At 39.1% G+C, this 20,645-nt stretch overlaps 1 protein-coding gene across 1 annotated transcript in view; it reads left to right on the top strand.

Moving 5' to 3' along the window:
* LOC141271919 (uncharacterized) overlaps positions 1-12,119 on the top strand; it is a 59,172-nt gene extending 47,053 nt beyond the window's left edge. Inside the window, exon 7 of the mRNA XM_073682161.1 lies at positions 8,966-12,119. Coding sequence (XP_073538262.1) covers positions 8,966-10,140 — 1,175 coding nt within the window. The 3' untranslated portion in view covers positions 10,141-12,119. The remainder of the gene's footprint in view (positions 1-8,965) is intronic.
* The last annotated feature ends 8,526 nt before the right edge of the window (positions 12,120-20,645 follow it).

Genomic DNA, 20,645 nt, shown 5'->3' with positions numbered 1-20,645 from the left:
GGCATTATCCTTAGACATTTTTGGCGAAATCAGTGAGTCAAGGTAGTGGACAACCTCTTTTACTCCCGAACCTGTTTTTACCTTTCTGAAAAGGCCAAAATTTATAATTCTGACCAGTGTCACTTTTCAACGTTTTGCAGTGATTGTGAGATTTTTTTTTCATGATACATTGTACTTGTTAGTGGTAAATTTAGGTTGAATTTTTTTGCGCTAATTTGTGAAAACATTGGAATTTTGGCGACCATTTTAAAAATTTTAGCCATATTTCAAACTTTGAATTTTTATGTCCTTAAACCATATAATTGTATCACACAAAATAGATAATAAATATCATTTACCACATGTCTACTTCACATCAGCATCATTTTTAAAACATAATTTATTTTTGTTAGCAAGTTAAAAGGGTTAAAAGTTGATCAGCAATTTCTAATTTTTCCAGCATAATTTACAAAACCAATTTTTTAGGGACTATGTCACATTTGATGTGATTTGAGGGGTCAATATGACAGAAATACCCAAAAGTGACACCATTCTAAAAACTGCACCCCTCATTGTGCTCAAAAACATATTCAAGAAGTGTATTAACCCTTCAGGTGCTTCATAGGAATTAAAGCAACATGGAAGGAAAAAAATTAAAATTTTACTTTTTCCCACAAAAATGTTGCTTTAACCCTAAATTTTGCTTTTTCACAAGAGAACTGGAAAATGGACAGTACAATTTGTTGTGCAATTTCTTCTGAGTACACCGATACCCCATATGTGGTGAAAAACTATTGTTTGAGTGCACGGCAGGGTTCGGAAGGGAAGGAGCAACATTTGACTTTTGGAACTCAAAATTGGCTGGGATACATGGTGGACCAAATGTCATGTATGCAGAGCCACATGACTCACAATCCAGAAACGTCAGTGGCTGGATGAAAGATGCAAGAGTCTGTCTGGATCCCAGAAACTCACTCAGCTTTTATGCACACACACACAAGCAAACAGGTCACAGGTGAGGATGTTACCTTTAGCAGCCATTCAATCCCATTTGTGTCAAATTCTGAGCATCCTATCAGGCCAAAATCACCAGGGTATGTGAACTTTTGATCAGGGTCATTTGGATGTTTTTGGTTGTCATTAAGATTTAAAAAGAGAAAACACAGTAGATTGACAATAAATGGCCTCACCCAACCAATAACCATGAGTGCAGAAAACATTTTTTTGTTATCATTCATAGTCTCTGAAACAAGGCCAAGAAAGCAAAAATTCTGGCGGGGTATGTAAACTTTTGAGCACAACTGTATGTGTGTGTGTGTGTGTGTGTGTATATATATATGTGTATATATATATATATATACAGTACAGACCAAAAGTTTGGACACACCTTCTCATTTAAAGATTTTTCTGTATTTTCTTGACTATGAAAATTGTACATTCACACTGAAGGCATCAAAACTATGAAATAACACATGTGGAATTATATACTTAACAAAAATGTGTGAAACAACTGAAAATATGTCTTATATTCTAGGTTCTTCAAAGTAGGCACCTTTTGCTTTGATGACTGCTTTGCACACTCTTGGCATTCTCTTGATGAGCTTCAAGATGTAGTCACCGGAAATGATTTTCACTTCACAGGTGTGCCCTGTCAGGTTTAATAAGTGGGATTTCTTGCTTTATAAATGGGGTTGGGACCATCAGTTGTGTTGTGCAGAAGTCTGGTGGATACACAGCTGATAGTCCTACTGAATAGACTGTTAGAATTTGTATTATGGCAAGAAAAAAGCAGCTAAGTAAAGAAAAACGAGTGGCCATCATTACTTTAAGAAATGAAGGTCAGGCCGTGCGAAAAATTGGGAAAACTTTGAAAGTGTCCCCAAGTGCAATTGCAAAAACCATCAAGCGGTACAAAGAAACTGGCTCACATGAGGACCGCCCCAGGAAAGGAAGACCAAGAGTCACCTCTGCTTCTGAGGATAAGTTTATCCGAGTCACCAGCCACAGAAATCACAGGTTAACAGCAGCTCAGATTAGAGACTAGGTCAATGACACACAGTGTTCTAGCAGCCGACACATCTCTTCAACAACTGTTAAGAGGAGACTTTGTGCAGCAGGCCTTCATGGTAAAATAGCTGCTAGGAAACCACTGCTAAGGACGGGCAACAAGCATAAGAGACTTGTTTGGGCTAAAGAACACAAGAAATGGACATTAGACCAGTGGAAATCTGTGCTTTGGTCTGATGAGTCCAAATTTGAGATCTTTGGTTCCAACCACCGTGTCTTTGTATGACGCATAAAAGATGAACGGATGGACTCTACATGCCTGGTTCCCACCGTGAAGCATGGAGGAGGAGGTGTGATGGTGTAGGGGTGCTTTGCTGGTGACAATGTTGGGCATTTATTCAAAATTGAAGGCATACTGAACCAGCATGGCTAACACAGCATCTTGCAGCGGCATGCTATTCCATCTGGTTTGCGTTTAGTTGGACCATCATTTATTTTTCAACAGGACAATGACTCCAGGCTGTGTAAGGGCTATTTGACCAAGAAGGAGAGTGATGGGGTGCTATGCCAGATGACCTGGCCTCCACAATCACCAGACCTGAACCCAATCGAGATTGTTTGGGGTGAGCTGGACCGCAGAGTGAAGGCAAAAGGGCCAACAAGTGCTAAGCATCTCTGGGAACTCCTTCAAGATTGTTGGAAGACCATTTCCGGTGACTATCTCTTGAAGCTTATCAAGAGAATGCCAAGAGTGTGCAAAGCAGTCATCAAAGCAAAAGGTGGCTACTTTGAAGAACCTAGAATATAAGACATATTTTCAGTAGTTTCACACTTTTTTGTTAAGTATATAATTCCACATGTGTTAATTCCTAGTTTTGATGCCTTCAGTGTGAATGTACAATTTCCATAGTCAAGAAAATACAGAACAATCTTAAAATGAGAAGGTGTGTCCAAATTTTTGGTCCGTACTGTATATATATATATAATGTATGTGTATGTATATATATATATATATTTTAATATTCTATGTATGTGGTGTGTACCTTGGTACGGTCACTGCCAGCTCCACAATAACAAAAAGGAACTACTAGCTGCCACCACCAATGGTTTATACTGGCCGATTGAACACCCGTTACAGGAGCATATGGCTTCAAGGGTGTGGTTTACAGAGCATGAGGAACAGAGATATTAATCTTTCTATATTTAATCCAGAAAGGTAGGCAGTGTTTATAAAAAAAATATACAAAGATGATACAAAATGGGAACAAAACAATATGGTATATACAATTACATGAGATTAAAGGGATAACACAAGAAAATGACTAAACCTGTGTCAAGGAAATGGCTTAGAGCTTAGCCATAGCGGAGGAAGGTACTCCTTAGGAAAACAGACAGAACTACTGCCAGCTTTACCAGTCACGGTTTCATAACTGACTGTGCCCTAGTGATGCTGTCAGTGACAGCTCTGCCGCCCTATGGAATCTGGAGTGTGCTGGACTGTTTGTTTTGTGAGTGACAGTCCAGTCATTCAATCTGATCCTGGGGCGTACTAGGCTGTCAGCATTTTGATTGAGAGTCCTTCTGTTCTGTCTGGTTTAGTCTGTGGGCATTCCCCCTAGGGGTCTCTCATCCTTAGTCATGTGCAATTGCTTTAGCTGGCTAGCTGTTAGTAGCCAGTGTCAGTTTTAGCTCTGCTTAGCTGGATGTGTTTGCTTAGCTCTGTGTCTCTTTCCTCTGACCCTGTTGCCGGACCTAGGATTTGTTGTGACTATTCTTGTGGATTCCCCTTTCTGCTTTTGACGTACCCTCCTGGCATCTGACCCCGGATTTGACCTCTGACTATCCGTTTGTTGTATCCTCTGGTTTTGACATACCCTCCTGGTATTTGACCCTGGACTGTTTCCTGACCACGCCTTTGACGTACCCCTCTGTACTACGAGCCCTCCTGGTATCTGACCTTGGACCTTTTAACTACCCTGTCTCACAGCTTGCCCGTGAGTGGTGACTCAGCGTCACAGTACCTTCCAGGGCTGACAAAATAGAAAAACCCAAATTCTGCTTTTTATTAGATCAAGATTAGGCCCACATACCTTCCCCTTGGTGAGCTCATATGGGCGCTGGTTGTGGGATGTGCTAGGTCTTTTAAAAGTTTGAGATCCCAAACTTTCAGGATGTCTTCGCCCCTGGAGTTTCCAAGCGGTAGATATCGTCATGTTTCCTATTGCGATTTTACCTTTCTATAGAGATGAAACATGGCTTGGATTTCCTCCTCCATCTGTCCGATATTAACTTGGGGGGGGGGGGGGGTTATAATGGCCTTACGGTGATGTGAGTGAATGTGTTATGTTCGTCCCTCCACTATGATACAGAAAATATATCTCCCATAAATATCGGATTGATGCAAATCCCGATATTCCCTTTGAACAGAGAAAGCTCTTGCCTCAGTAGTGTTTTTTTCCGCCTCTGCATAAATGAATCCCGGTCTTGGTGGCTGATTCCCAGAGCAGATCTCCTGTTGTAATTACCTGGTCACTGCAAGAGGTCCCTACTTCTATGGAAGTTGAAATGTCAACTCTCTCTCGCTTCCCCAGTTATTAGTTTCTCGCTTTTCCAGTTATAATTAATCCCATATGTTCAATGTAAAGTCCTACTTCATTGGAGGTTGAAATGAATGTAATTTCTTAGTTCCCCAGTTATAATTAATCCTATATGTTCAGTGTGAGGGTGATATGTCCCTCTCTGGATTTTAATTTTTTTTCTACAATTGCCATATTTTGAGAGCTATAATTTTTCTATATTTTTGCCGACAGTCATGTGAGGGCTTGGTTTTAGTTGGATCACTGTTTTATTGGTGCCCTTTTTGGGTACATGACATTTTTTGATTGCTTTCTGTTCCGATTTTAGAGAGGCAGATAAACAAAAAACAGCTTTATTTTTTTTACTTTGTCCTTCCATGGGACGTTAATGTACATTACTCTGAACACTTTTATAAAGCATTGCAATACCTTTTAGAGCATACTTGCCACTACTCTGTTGTTGGGTATCCCGGGGCCAGGGGCTCCTTCCCTGTTCCTAACGCTAGTGGCGCCCTAGCCGGTCCTATTCCCCGGATTACTTCTGAAGGTGAAGACGCCGGGGCCACGTACCTTGCCTGAGGTCCTCAATCTGCCCTCAGTCTGTTCCCTTCCCCTACCCAGGGAAGAGGGGAGTAGAAGTGCATTGCAGTACACTAACCTGACTAACAAGGTAATACAAACAAGACTAAAGGAAAATATCAATGGTACAAATATATGCACACAAACAATCAAGGTAAACACCGGGAGTGGAGGATGGGGGAAAAAACTAAATAGGAGAAGAAGAGGATTACACACAACCTAAACCACTCAACAGTCTTAGCTTAAATCCTCCAAACGCCTTCTCAAACAACAACACTCCTAGAACCATGCAGCATAAGCTAGCTCTCGCAATGACTCCTAGCCAAAGCCCAGAATATATAGAAGCGGGAGTGGCTAACACTGGACAGCTGAGAGCGTTAATGCAGGTAAGCTTCCATGAGCTCACAACAGAGATTAACCCCTGCACTTCTGAAAGAAACTTGCATCATTAAATATGAAGGTGAAAGGCTTCTAGTAAGTGAAGGAGTGGGAGGAATCAGATGCTGCTGTCTTCAGGCTCCTCTCTGCCGCGATAAACCCGTGACAATACTCCTGGCATGGTCTAAGAGTCATACCGCAATTGGTAGACCTGGAGGCCGTGATGATGACCTCGTGCTGCAATGGCAACGATCGGCTGCCCGCGATTACATCGCTGGGGTGCTGATTGGACGGGAGCCTCCTCTCTCTCAGAGCCTCCTAAATGCTGCAATTCCTGTTGATCATGGCAGTTAGGGGATTAAGCAGCCTGGGGCGGTGCAGAAACAGCTGGGTCTCAGTTTTCACTTACGCAGAGCTCCCGACAGCGATCGTGCGGGCACAGTTCCATGATGAACCCCTTCTCAACCATGACGTATAGGTACATCAAATGTCATGAAGAGGTTAATGAATATAACATCAGATCGGTCAGTGATGGCTTACTGTGCTCTTTTCCATTCCTAGTCTGTTTATGCATCCATTGTCATTTCTTCATCTCCACCTTCACAAAAAAATTGAAAGTAATTAAAGTTTATGAGAATATGAAAAAAAGAAAATTCAAATTATATCTGCTATCGCCATGCCTGTAATTATCCCATCTGTCAACATGTAAAATTAATTACCGCATATGGTAAATGAGATTAAAAAAAAATTGGAACTACAGAACTGATGTTTTTGAGTGCCCTGTTTTCGCCCCACTCCACCCCGAGATCAAAAGGTTGTATATATCCCATTGACAGAAAAATAAAAAGTTATGGATCGCACTAACCAGAATTTAATTTATTTTATATTTTTTACAAAGTTCACAATTATTTTCAGCCATAAAAAATAATAAATGTATATACAGTTGAAACCAGAAGTTTACATACACAATGTAAAAAGACACATATGCATGTTTTTCTCAATATATGACATGAAATCAGAATAAATCTTTCCCATTTTAGGTCAATAAGGATTACCATAATTTTTAACATTTGCCAAATGGCAGAATAATGAGAGAGATAATGTTTTAAGGCATCTTTATTACTTACTGCAAAGTCAAAAATTTACATACATTTCATTAGTATTTGGTACCATTGCCCATAAACTGAATGACTTGGGTCAAACATTTGGGTTATCCTTCCACAAGCTTCTCACAATAGTTGGTCAGAATTTGGGTCCATTCCTCATGACAAAACTGGTGTAACTGATCCAGGTTTGTACGTCGCCTTGCTCGCACCTGCTTTTTCAGCTTTGCCCATAAATTTTCAATAGGATTAAGATCAGGGTTTTGTAATGGGCACTCCAAAACATTGACTTTGTTATCCTTAAGCCACTTTGTTACCATTTTGACAGTATGCTTCGGGTCCATTTGGAAGACCCGTTTCCATCCAAGCTTTAACTTGCTGGCTGATGTCTTGAGATGTTGCTTTAGTATTGGCACATAATCTTCTGTTCTCATGATGCCATCTATTTTGTGAAGTACACCAGTCCCTCCTGCAGCAAAACAACCCCACAACATGATGCTGCTACCCACGTGTTTCACAGTTGGGATGATGTTCTTAGGCTTCAAAGCTTCTCCCTTTTTCCTCCAAACATAACGATGCCCAAAAAGTTCAATTTTAGTTTCATCAGACCACAGAACGTGTCTCCAAAAATGAAGGTCTTTGTTCCTGTGTGCATTTGCAAACATTAATCTGTCTTTTTTATGTTTCTTTTGGAGTAGTGCCTTCTTCCTGGCAGAGTGACCTTTCATCCCATGTTGATACAGTACTCGTTTCACTGTGGATATTGACACAATCTTACCAGCTTGCACCATCATCTTCACAAGGTCTTTTGCTTTTGTCCTTGGGTTGATATGCACATGTCGGACCAAAGCACGTTCATCTCTGGAACACAGAACCCGTCTCCTTCCTGAGCGGTATGATGGCTGGACATTTCCATCTTGTTTGTACTTGCGTATAATTGTTTGTACAGATGAACGAGGCACCTTCAGGTATCTTGAAATTGTACCCAAGGATGACACAGACTTGTGCAAGTCCACAATTCTCTTCCTGATATCGTGGCTGATTTCTTTAGACATTTCCATTATGCTATACAAAGAAGCAGTGTGTTTCAGGTGTGCATTAAAATACATCCACAGGTGTCTCTAATTAACTCAGATGTTGCCAAAAAATCAGAAGCCAAACACATGACATCGTCATATGGGCAGTCCAGAATTGTTTAAAGGCATAGTAATCTTAGTGTATGTAAACTTTTGACTTTGCAGTAAGTAATAAAAATGCCTTAAAACATTCTCTCTCTCATTATGGCAAATATTAAACATTATGGTAATCCTAATTAACCTGAAATGGGAAAGGTTTATTCATGTCAGATATTTTATATAGTGTATGTAAAACTCTGGTTTCAACTGTATATAACAGTGTACAAGTTTGGTAGTGTCATAATTGAAAAATCCTGTGTTCTAGTCACTTTTACTGAACCCCATATGAAACCCAAAAAATTACATTTTTTTCACCACTTACAAAACCCCAAATTACCAAATTACCATGACCATGTGTTTTTTTCCACCTAAATATTGTTATTCAAAACTATAATTTGTCCAGTAATAAAAAACAATACCTCATATGGCTATAAAAGCAGAAATAAAAACGTTATGGCTTTTATAATGTAAATCAACTCGCTCGGCTGCATATAGAGGTACACACCAGAACACTGTCTCTTTAAATCTTCCCTTGTTTATTAAAAGGTACTGCATAAAACAGCGCAGTGTTAGCAAAACAAACACGGCCTTTATGGCTTAACGGGAAAACAGAAACATAACATATGGCACAGTCCGTGTTTCTGCGGGGATCAAACAACAAAAGGTTCAGCTTTTCTTATGAAAACATAGCTCTGGAGCTAGCACCTCCAGGCACACCCAACACTAAATGAGCCAGAAGGCTGTGTATTTATCCTCTGGACTCCACCCTGGTGGAGATATGCTGAACAGCCTCCCACCGATTCTATTGTTATATTATTATAATTATTATATTTTGAGGGAATATTTTTTAATGAAATATACTTTTATTACTTGAGTTATTGAACTCTAGAAAACCAAGGGTAAACACCCATGGTTTGCAAATAACATAGCTACAAACTTCATAAGATCCGAAATTGCACCAATATTCTTTATGTTAGCCACAATTTCTTACATGTAAGGCAAGTTTTCCACGTATAATGTGTATGGCAACTTTAATGAAAAAATAGAATTTTCCTACATGTATTTCAATTTATATTCTAAAATTCACACAAAGGTGTGGTAATAAATCAATATAACTATAAAGTAATATTATCAATAAAAAAAAACAATTATATATTTTTTTTTTCAGAAAACTGTATCAGAAACTCAGAGACTCATATGAAGTCATCAGATTTTGCTGAAGATGATCATGGGATCACACAAGATACATATGAAGAGGATGACATTATACCTGCTTTACAGACAACCCTTTCCAGCAAAGATCTGTCATTTGATAATTTTCAACAGTTTCTATCTTCTGATTTATCACAGAATGTTAAGCAAAGCAAACATCACAGGAGGGATGTCGAACTATCATCTCATACAGTAGAAAGGCAATTTTCATATTCAGAATGTGACAAAAGTTATACTGCTACATTACATCTTGCTACACATCAGAGAATTTGCACAGGGGAGAAGCCATATTCATGTTCTGAGTGTGGGAAATGTTTTAACAAAAAATCAAGTCTTGTTAAACATATGAGAATTCACACAGGGGAGTGTTCAGAATGTGGAAAGAGATTCACAAAGAAGTCAAATCTTGCTGCACATCAGAGAAGTCACACAGGTGAGAAGCCATATTCATGTGTTGAATGTAGAAAATGTTTCAACACAAAATCAAATCTTACAAGACATCAGAGAACTCACACAGGAGAGAAGCCATTTTTATGTTCCGAATGTGGGAAATATTTTAGCAGCAAATCAAATCTTACTATACATATGAGAAGTCACACGGGGGAGAAGCCATTTTCATGTTCAGAATGTGGGAAATGTTTTCACAACAAAACAAATCTTACTATACATCTGAGAAGTCACACAGGAGAGAAGCCATTTTCATGTCCAGAATGTGGGATATGTTTTAACAACAAATCAAGTCTTGTTAAACATGAGAGTATTCACACAGGAGAGAAGCCATATTCATGTTCTGAATGTAGAAAATGTTTCCACAGGAAATCACTTCTTATTAGACATCAGAGAACTCACACAGGGGAGAAGCCATATTCATGTTCTGAGTGTGGAAAATGTTTTTACAGGAAATCACATCTTATTAGACATCAGGGAACTCACACAGGGAATAAGCCATATTCATGTTCTGAGTGTGGAAAATGTTTTAACTGTAAATCACATGTTATTAGACATCAGAGAACTCATAGAGGTGAGAAGCCATATTCATGTTCTGAATGTGGAGAGTGTTTTAACAGGAAATCGCATATTATTAGACATCAGAGAATTCATACAATGGAAGAGCCATTTTCATGTTCATAATGTGCATTTTTAGAAAGCAGACTAGTCCATATGACAAAAATCAACGAAATCACATCATAGGCGATATAAAAGTGCAATATTGCAATTGCTCTGAGGATGATTGCATGATGCAGAAAGGCATATAAGCCAGAAAAATAAAGTACAAAATCCAGTGGCTCAAAAGTGCATAAAAAAGAATATTATAGACCAGACTGGGACATAGGAAAGTGCTTAAAAAAAAAAGATCACTACTGTAACCCCGATGCACGTTTCACGGTCAAGCTTTTTCAAAGGGTTATATATACATTCATGTGAATCTCAAAATTGATATCAATAATTAATACATGTTTGCAATATATGCTTGTGTTTGAGCTTATCTTTATTCGTTTTATGCTACAACTGTGAAGAGTTGTCTGAGAGCTGTTAGCAATTTTCTGTATAAATAGTAAAATGAAAAATGCACAGTAGAGTCCACCAAGAGTTTTTTAGGTCAGTTTTGCTCTTGAAAATTATTATTTTATAAGCATTAAGTATATTAACCATACTGTTCCTTTAATCCAGGCTAGAGATACTTTTATCTGTCCATTTCTTCATTATAGTTATAGAGAGCTATAACTCTTGCTAGAGAAATGACCTTATGTAGCAATATATTTGTTCTATAGCACTCTTAATTACAGAATGCAAAAAAGGATTTACACTATGTAACAATTAGTAATATTTAATGAGGCACAACAAGTAGAACTAAACATCAATCTACAGAGAAGGAGGTGGGTAGAAGTTGATAATGTCGGAGTCTGGTTGGTTGGGTTAGCAAAAACCATAGTACCAGATTATAAAACACACTCCCCCCCCCCCCCCCCCCCCCAGTTTGGGAGGAAAATGGTGGTGTGGCTTATAATTTGAATGTAGCTTACCGGGGAAGGGGGCTGATGCAGTGTAGCGGGATCAAACGAGGCAGGGTTGCTATTGCAGGAAGCCATCTGCCGGGGTGGCGTATGTGCAGATTGAGAACTTGGGAGCCGAGATCTCAATCTATGCATGCACTGCCAGAGGCAACTTTTTCCCCGAAGCCCACCACTGGGAAATCAATAGGCAGAGAGGAGATTCCACTCACCGCCGACATTTTCTGATATGAATTCGAAAACACAGAACATAATGGCATAATACACAAACACCATACTCGTAATAGTACAGGGGCACTCCCAATGAAACCAAACCTACAAAATAAATGGGAGTAACTATGCCCAAGAAACATGAAGGCAACGCACAAAATTGATTACAGTATAAAAATCAATTTTATTAGATATGCAAAATATAAAATAGGGAGAGGTCAAAGAACACACTCCTAGAATTGACACTAACATTTAAAATGAAGGGTCAAAAGGTGAGCACAAATAAGACAGATATGGAGGCAACCAGAAAAGCATTAACCGTGGGTTCAAAAGAAGATGTATACACATGGTAATATGCCCTTTAATATGTAAAACCTATGTAAGGTAGCATTAGGTCATTAGTATGAAACTGATGCAGGAGAGTCCATGTGCTCTCTGGGCTGTGTATAAGAGTGTCGCCCACGGAAATAGGGATAAAATCTAATGCTGCATGAGAGATATAGCAAATTCACCCATAGAGGTAAGGGCCCGGTGCCTACCAAGAGCCCCGACGCTCGTTTCGCGTAGGCTTCCTCGGGGGAGCTCTGTGGTGTGTGTGTTGTGGGACACCATTAAGTACCCACCTCACAGGTGTTCCGTGTTATCCGCAATGTATCGCAGCGCTTGCGCGATGACTGCCCCCAGAACCGAGTCACATCTGGCCGGATCCTGGTGGCGTGGAATGAACAATTGTTCCAGTGACGTCATTAGCCCACGCCACCGCCGTAGGGATGCCCGGTCTGACGCGGATGGAAGGGCAGAGCACAGCGAATGCAAGGCTTGCGGCGGCCATCGTTGTTAAGGGCAAAGTGTGGGACAAATTATCTCAAAAGTGAGTATCATGGAGCAATCTACAGGAAGTAAAATTACAGCGGGAGGGAAACCCTGCAATATATACTTTAATAAAGTACCCGTTGGCCCAGTAAGAAAACAATAGGGTCTACAGTACATACATATTAGCCCCATCAGATACAAAGAAACATTTGAGTGACACAGCAAAAAAGGGATAATTTTTTGATAAATACTGCATACAAATGTATAAAGGTGATGGACTTCAATAAATGATGACAAATTTCTGCCGGTCCAGAAGCGTAGACCGGAATTGAATGACACAGAAAGGTGACCCTGCTAAAAAACAAAAAAAAGAGAAAAACACACAGAATTAAAAATCAAGAATAAGTATGAGGATCCTATAAAAATGAGGTGAAACTAAGTTTCTCATTTAGGCCCTGTGGTGACATAGTGCCCAATACAGCGATCCACCGACATTCAAGCTGCACGAAAATGTGTTTATAGTCGCCACTTCTCGTTCCGAGGTGCCCTCTATCTATGCCTCTAAATCTGAGGCCAATTGAATTGCAATTATGGCGCAGTTCAAAATGTCGTGGGTTTTTAGTATTGTGAGGTCCTCCGCATCTCTTGCTGCCCCAATGTCCCTGATATACTCCCTAGCTCTGACACGGAACTCTCGAGAGTTGAGTCCCACATAGCTAAGGTTACAGGAACAGGTAGCCAAGTATACTACAAATGTAGTACTGTATGAGATGTAACTCATAATTTGGAAAGTCCTGCGATCATCAGCAGATGAAAAAGAAGTTGCCCGAACTATATTTTTTGCAAAAAATACACGACCCACACGGGTAGCAACCCCACCTTTGTCTACTTGACAAAAAGAGTGGGAGAGGTTGCCATATAGTGGCTCTTTACTAACACATCTTTGAGATTTTTCCCTCGCCTAGCATTCAGCAAGAGGCGATTAGGTAGAATTCGACATGTCGGTTCAGTTTGCAGAACGGACCAATGTTTGTTCAAAATCTGGCGTATATCCGACCAACAGTTGTTAAATTGAGAAATAAATCTAATGAACCGGTCCCTCTCACTTTTTTTTCGGAGGCTTGGAAAGGAGTTGGGCCCATGGAGGCCCCCATGGCACGAATATAACCCCTCTTGATAGTGCGGTTACTATAACCCCGTTCACAAAAACGATGGCCTAGGTCCCGAGCCTGAGCCTCAAATATCCCATCCGTGGAACAAATACACTTTATTCTAAGAAACTGTCCCACTGGTATAGCCTGGATAGTGGAACGAATATGTGCCGATATGGCATAAAGAAGCGAGTTTACTGACGTTTCTTTACGAAATACGTCAGTTTCAATAAATCCAATTTGGTTGGACCATGATTTTAATGTCCAAAAAATCAATTTGAGGTTGATGGTATTTGTAAGTAAGTTTAATGTTCCGTTGGTTACAATTAAGTGTTGTGATGAAATCATGAAGCCCAGACTTGGGACCCTGCCATATGAAGAACACATCATCTATATAACGGTACCAGCACTGCGCTTGGGACTATACCAGCGGGACAGTTTCTTAGAATGAAGCGTATTTGTTCCACGGATGGGATTTATGAGGCTCACGCTCGGGACCTAGGCCATCGTTTTCGTGAACGGGGGTATAGTAACCACACTATCAGGAGGGGTTATATTCGTGCCAGGAGAACTCCATGTGCCCAACTCCTTTCCAAACCGCCGAAAAAACCTGAGAGGTACCCGCCCATTAGATTTATTTCTCACTTTAACAACTGTTAGTCGGATATAAAGTTTGGGGTCACCCAGACAATTTTGTGTTTTCCATGAAAACTCATACTTTTATTTATCAAATGAGTTGCAAAAATGATTAGAAAATATAGCCCAGACATTGATAAGGTTAGAAATAATGATTTTAATTTGAAAGAATAATTTTCTCTTTCAAACTTGGGGTTGAGATCTGGTGACTGCGCTAGCCACTCCATTACAGATAGAATACCAGCTGCCTGCTTCTTCCCTAAATAGTTCATGCATAATTTGGAGGTGTGCTTTGGGTCATTGTCCTGTTGTAGGATGAAATTGGCTCCAATCAAGAGCTGTCCACAGGGTATGGCCTGGCATTGCAAAATGGAGTGATAGCCTTCCTTATTCAAAATCCCATTTACCTTGTACAAATCTCCCTCTTTACCAGCACCAAAGCAACCCCAGACTATCACATTACCTCCACCATGCTTGACAGATGGCGTCAGGCACTCTTCCAGCATCTTTTCAGTTGTTCTGCGTCTCACAAATGTTCTTCTGTGTGATCCAAACACCTCAAATTTTGATTTGTCTGTCCATAAAACTTTTTTCCAATCTTCCTCTGTCCAATGTCTGTGTTCTTTTGCCCATATTAATCTTTTCCTTTTATTAGCATGTCTCAAATATGGCTTTTTCTTTGCCACTTTGCCCTGAAGGCCAGCATCCCGGAGTCGCCTCTTCACTGTAGTCGTTGACACTGGCGCTTTGCGTGTACTACTGTATTTAATGAAGCTGCCAGTGCTTGTCGTGTTGCTCAGATGTGCAGCGGGGCCTCCCACTTCTCTTTCTACTCTGGTTAGAGGCTGTTTGTGCTCTCCTCTGAAGGGAGTAGTACACACCGTTGTAGGAAATCTTCAGTTTCTTGGCAATTTCTTGCGTGGAATAGCGTTCATTCCTAAGAACAAGAATAGACTGTTGAGTTTCACATGAAAGTTTTCTTTTTCTGGCTATTTTGAGAGTTTCATAGAACAAACAAATGTAATGCTCCAGATTCTCAACTAGCTCAAAGGAAGGTCAATTTTATAGCTTCTCAAATCAGCCAAACCGTTTTCAGCTGGGCTAACATGCTTGTGCAAGGGTTTTCTAGGGTTTTCTAAACATCCATTAACCTTCTTACACAGTTAGCAAACACAATGTACCATTAAAACACTGGAGTGGTGATTGTTGGAAATCACCTATGTAGATATTGCAATAAAAACAAGACGTTTGCCGCTAGAATAGTCATTTACCACATTAACAATGTATAGACTGTATTTCTGATTCATTTAATGTTAGCTTCATTGAAAAAAAATGACCCCAAACTTTTGAACGGTAGTGTATGCCAGATTTTGAACAAACATTGGTCCGTTCTGCAAACTGAACCGACATTATGTCGAATTCTACCTAATCGCCCCTTCCTGATTGCTAGGCGAGGGAAAAGTCTCAAAGATGTTTTAGTAAAGAGCCACTATGTGGGGACCCCTCCCACTCTTTTTGGAGCTAGTAGACAAAGGTGGGGTTGCTACCCGTGTGGGTCGTGTATTTCTTGCAAAAGATATAGTGCGGGCAACTTCTTTTTCATCCGCTGATGGTCGCAGAACTTTCCAAATTATGAGTTACATCTCATACAGTACTACATTTGTAGTATACTTGGCTACCTGTTCCTGTAACCTTAGCTATGTTGGACTCGCCTCTCGAGAGTTCCGTGTCAGAGCTAGGGAGCACATCAGGGACATTGGGGCAGCAAGAGTTTCAAGACTTTTCAAACTGCGCCATAATTGCAATTCAAATGGCCTCAGATTTAGAGGCTTAGATAGAGTGCACCTCGGAACAAGGGGTGGCGACTCCAAACGCATTTTGGCGCAGCTTGAATGTCAGTGGATCGCTGTATTGGGCACTGTGTCACCACAGGGCCTAAATGAGATACTTAGTTTCACCTCATTTTTATAGGATCCTCATACTTATTCTTGGATTTTACTTATGTGTGTTTTTCTCCTTTTTTTTTGTTTTTTTTAGCAGGGTCACCTTTCTGTGTCATTCAATTCTGGCCTACGCTTCTGGACCTGCAGAAATTTGTCATCATTTATTGAAGTCTATCACCTTTATACATTTGTATGCAGCATTTGTTTATCAAAAAATTATCCCTTTTTTTGCTGTGTCAATGTATTTTTGTATCTGATGGGGCTAATATATATGTACTATGGACCCTACTGTTTTCTTACTGGGCCAATAGGTACTTTATTAATGTATATATTGCAGGGTTTCCCTGCTGTTATTTTACTTTCTGTAGATTGCTCCATGATACTCACTTTTTTTTATTAATATCTTTATTGCATTTTTCAAAGTGAACAAAACGTAAACCTAACTACTATTTACTACAATGATACATAAAAGAAAGGAACATGGGAAAGAAGGAAATCTAGCTTATTCATTTAAAACAAAGTAATCCAGTACAGTAGTTTAATTACATAACATTGTCTGACAATACTAACTTTAAAACAAAGGTGAGTAATAAACAATTAAAATAACATATTAAAATAATTGTTTATTCAAATTATATAGAGAAAAAAAAAATTAACAGTTTCTAGTAGTATAATTAACAAAGATAATATATTCAAACAATATATATAACAGTTGTGTCAGAATTCCTATTGGGGGGGAAATTGTTAATTCCAAAAGTTCCATTTAATTCATATAATATTTGTGTAAAGAATTGTTTATTTTGGCATTAATATATTCGTATAAATTGTGTAGGGATACTTTATTTATAATTTCGGAGATCGAAGGGATAGTGGAAGTTTTCCAATTAGATGCGATTAAATTTTTGACAACTAAGAAAATGTGTATGATTAGCTGTCTCAATTTTTTTGGAATGAACTCTGTGCCTGAAGATAGAAGTGCGAGTTTTGGGTGACTGATTATCATTTTTTGGTGAGTGAATCAATAAGGAGATATCTTTCCACATATTATCTAGAATTGGACAGTTCCAAAAAAATGTGAAGCACATCCCCTTTAAGCCCGCAACCGCACCAACACATTGGGGATTGATCTTTATAGGCTTTGGATAATTTATTGGGCGTTAGATACCATCTTGTAATGATTTTAAAATGGCATTCATGTAAGTTCGAGTAAAGATTAGATGAATAGGTAAGACTAAGACTGTATTTCCATTGTTCAATCATAGTTGTAAGTTTAAGGTCCTTCTCCCAATTATTTATGTTGTTTGTTTTGACCATAACTATATCCTCATTAAAGAGCTCATAAATGTTACGTGTTGACCAAATCCCTTTATTGTTTAAGTTGGTGAGTAAAATACAAATTGCCTCTGTGGTTATGTTTTCAGTGTTGCACATGTCCACAATCCCTTTTCTTATATGTAATAGCATGGAATGTTCTTCGTCGGGAAGATTAAATTTAGTTTTCATTTGTTGGAAAGGGATGAAGTCTATACCATTATGTGTTTTATTTTAGTAATACCTAGATCGTTCCAAATGTGGGGAATGGAAAAGTTATTAAAAAGTTCTAAAATAGAAAGGTTAGTGTTTTTCAAAAGGTCATATTTGTTCGGTTTCAGTTTCCTATGTAAATCAGCTACATTTTTCCATGCCATCAGAGTAGATTTAATAGTTGGGTATAGTGGAATTATCAAACGAGGATTTTTTATGTATTTTATCAATAATAATTTAAGAGACGTGTTATTATTAAGAGAGGTTCCAATACCCACCCAACTATTATTTAAATTCTTAATTAACCAGTTCTGAGATTGTTTAAGTAAATTTGTTATATAGTAGCTAAATATGTTAGGGAGTCCAAAACCGCCTCGTTTTTCATTTTTCTTTAGAGTAGCTTTAGAAACTCTCGGTTTCTTGTTGTTCCATACAAACTTATTTATTAACGATTGTATTTTGTTAAACCATTTTTGTTGAATAATTAAAGGGATAGTTCTAAATATATACAACATTTTAGGTAAGGTTACCATTTTAAATGTAAGGATGTTAAGTCTATTTTATTATAATGATTGATATCTTCTTGGATGATTTCATATATATTTCCTAAGTTAACCTCGATAATGTTATTAATGGGTTTTACTACGGATATACCTAGGTATGTTACCTCCTCGTTTTGCCATTTATAACTGTATTCATTTTTTATTAGCTCTTGAAGTTGGTTGTCTATATTATAATGAAGGATATTAGACTTTTCTGAATTTATTTTATAAAATGACACATCTGCAAATTCTTCTAAAATGCTGTTTACTTCTCTAATAGAATTTAGTGGGTCTGACAGAGATAAAATAATATCGTCTGCGAATAGACAAATCTTATATTGACGAGAATTAATGGGTATACCTTTGATTTTAGAGTTCATACGAATATGTTCCGCCAATGGCTCCATCACTAGCGCAAAAAGCATGGGTGAAAGAGGACATCCCTGGCGTGTACCATTTGAAAGCTTGAATCGGTTTGATGAGTGGTTATTAGCATAAAGTTTTGCTGTAGGTTGGGAATATAAGGCCATAATCGTGTTAATAATATGTTCTGTAAAACCAAATTTTATTATAGTTGACTGAAGAAAGTCCCAATGGATCTTATCAAATGCCTTCTCCGCATCCAAAGTCAGAAGCAGAGAAGGCATTTGTGAACCCTCCATTAGTGAAATCAAGTTTAGAGCTCTCCTTGTGCCATCTGACGACTGTCTGCCGCTTATAAAACCTATTTGGTCGCTATGAATTAAATGGGGTAGTATTTTTTGAAGTCTGTCTGCCAGAATTTTTGAGTAGATTTTAACGTCACAATTGATTAATGAAATTGGTCTATAACCAGTAACCAATGAGGGATTTCCTTTAGCTTTAGGAATGAGTATAATGTTAGCTTCTAGCATTTCTTTAGGAAATGATACAGATATAGAAGCTGTGTTAAATAGAGTTGTTCGATGCGGGGCTAAAATTTTTGAAAATGTCATATAATATTCATTCACAAACCCATCGGGACCCAGTGACTTTTTTGTTTAAGCTTATTTAAAGTAATCAATACCTCTTCACATGTAAATGGTGCATCAAGAATTTTTTTTATGATTTTCAATAAGTTTAGGAAGTTTAATGGAAGATAAAAGTGCATTAATTAAGTTTTGATTTGGTTGTTTGGTGTTAACATCTTCTTTTAAATTGTAGAGATTACAATAGTGTTTAGCAAATGCCTCTGCAATCTCTTTTGTGTGAATACAGCGTGTACCATCGGCTTTTAATCATAATCAAGGCTGTTTTTTTATTCTCGTTTGTTTTATTTTCCTAGCCATTAGGGTGGAAGGCTTATTCATGGAAGAATAATATTTCGATTTCATGACTTTTTTTCAGATTCCGAAAATAGTTTAGTTTTGAGTTCAATTCTGAGTTTTAAAATTTCCGAATGAATTATGTTAGAGGGGGTTGGGAGAGATATCAGGTCTTCTTTTTCTTAGATTTTCTGTATAATTTCTTCTGTTTTTTTTCTCTGGATTGTTTTTTATGTCTGGAAGATATTTGTAGTAAAGTACCTCTTATAACCGCCTTGTGGGCGTTCCAAAGCAGAAAGGGGCTTTGCGTAGATGGGAGATTTTCATTAAACTAATGTATTAATGAGGATTCTATTTCCTTTCTGTATTTTTCCGATTTGAATAACGATGTGTTATATCTCCAAGGAAAACTTGGATGACACGAGGTACCTAATTCAATTTCCATGATACTCACTTTTGAGATAGTTTGCCCCACACTTTGCCTTTAACAACGATGGCCGCCGCAAGCCACGAATGCGCTGTGCTCTGCCCTTCCGTCCGCGTCAGATCCGGTATCCCTACGGTGGTGGTGTGGGCTAATGAAGTCACCGAAACAATTGTTCCTTCCACGCCGCTGCCGGGATCCGGCCGGATGTGACGTGGTTCTGGGGGCTGAGTGTCACCGGGCATGCGCCACAATATATTGCGGATAACACGGAAAACCTGTGAGGTGGGTACTTAATGATGTCCCACAACACACACACCACAGAGCGCCCCCCGAGGAAGCCTACGCGAAACGCGCGTCGGGTCTCTTGGTAGGCATTGGGCCCTTACCTCTATGTGTGAGTTTGCTATATCTCTCAAGCAGCATTAGATTTTAGCTACTTGTCCGTGGGCGACACTCTTATACATAGCCCAGAGAGCACATAGACTCTCCTGCATCAGGTACATGCTAATGACCTAATGCTACCTTACATAGGTTTTACATATTAAAGGGCATATTACCATGTGTATACATCTTCTTCTGAACCCATGGTTAATGCTGACCCCGCATATCATTCTCACCTGTTTGGGGATTATTATGGTTGCCTCCACATCTGTCAACATTTTCTGATAGCCCAGGACCCACAGCCTCGCACCACCGGGACACCACCTCTTGCCAGCCTGGGGACCTCAGCATCATCCACTCTTGCAACCGCCGCCAGCTTCCTGCAGTAGTCACCCTGCCTCTTGTGACCCCTCTTCACCACCGCTGTTTTCCCTGGTAAGCTACTGTAAATTGGCACTATAAGAAGGACCACCATTTTAATAAAAAACTTTTCCTATTTTCCGCCCCAAAATTTGAGGTGTGTCTTACAGTCCGCAAAATACGGTATATGGGAACCCTTGCAGAAATCTTGGAAATAATTCTGTGAGGAACAAAGAGTGGAGCAAAGAAGTAGGTCTTGAAAGGACCAGAAAGTATGGAGAGGTATCAGATTAGATCAGAGATGTATAGAAGGGACAGGTTATGGATGGCGCTGGATGGGATTTTTTGTGTAAT

Source organism: Phyllobates terribilis, unplaced genomic scaffold (assembly GCF_046119375.1).
Source record: "Phyllobates terribilis strain yellow unplaced genomic scaffold, ASM4611937v1 Scaffold_5__5_contigs__length_657084704, whole genome shotgun sequence".
Taxonomy (NCBI): Eukaryota; Metazoa; Chordata; class Amphibia; order Anura; family Dendrobatidae; genus Phyllobates; species Phyllobates terribilis.
Note: the sequence above shows the minus strand (reverse complement) of the source record. Positions and strands in the feature narration are given on the sequence as shown.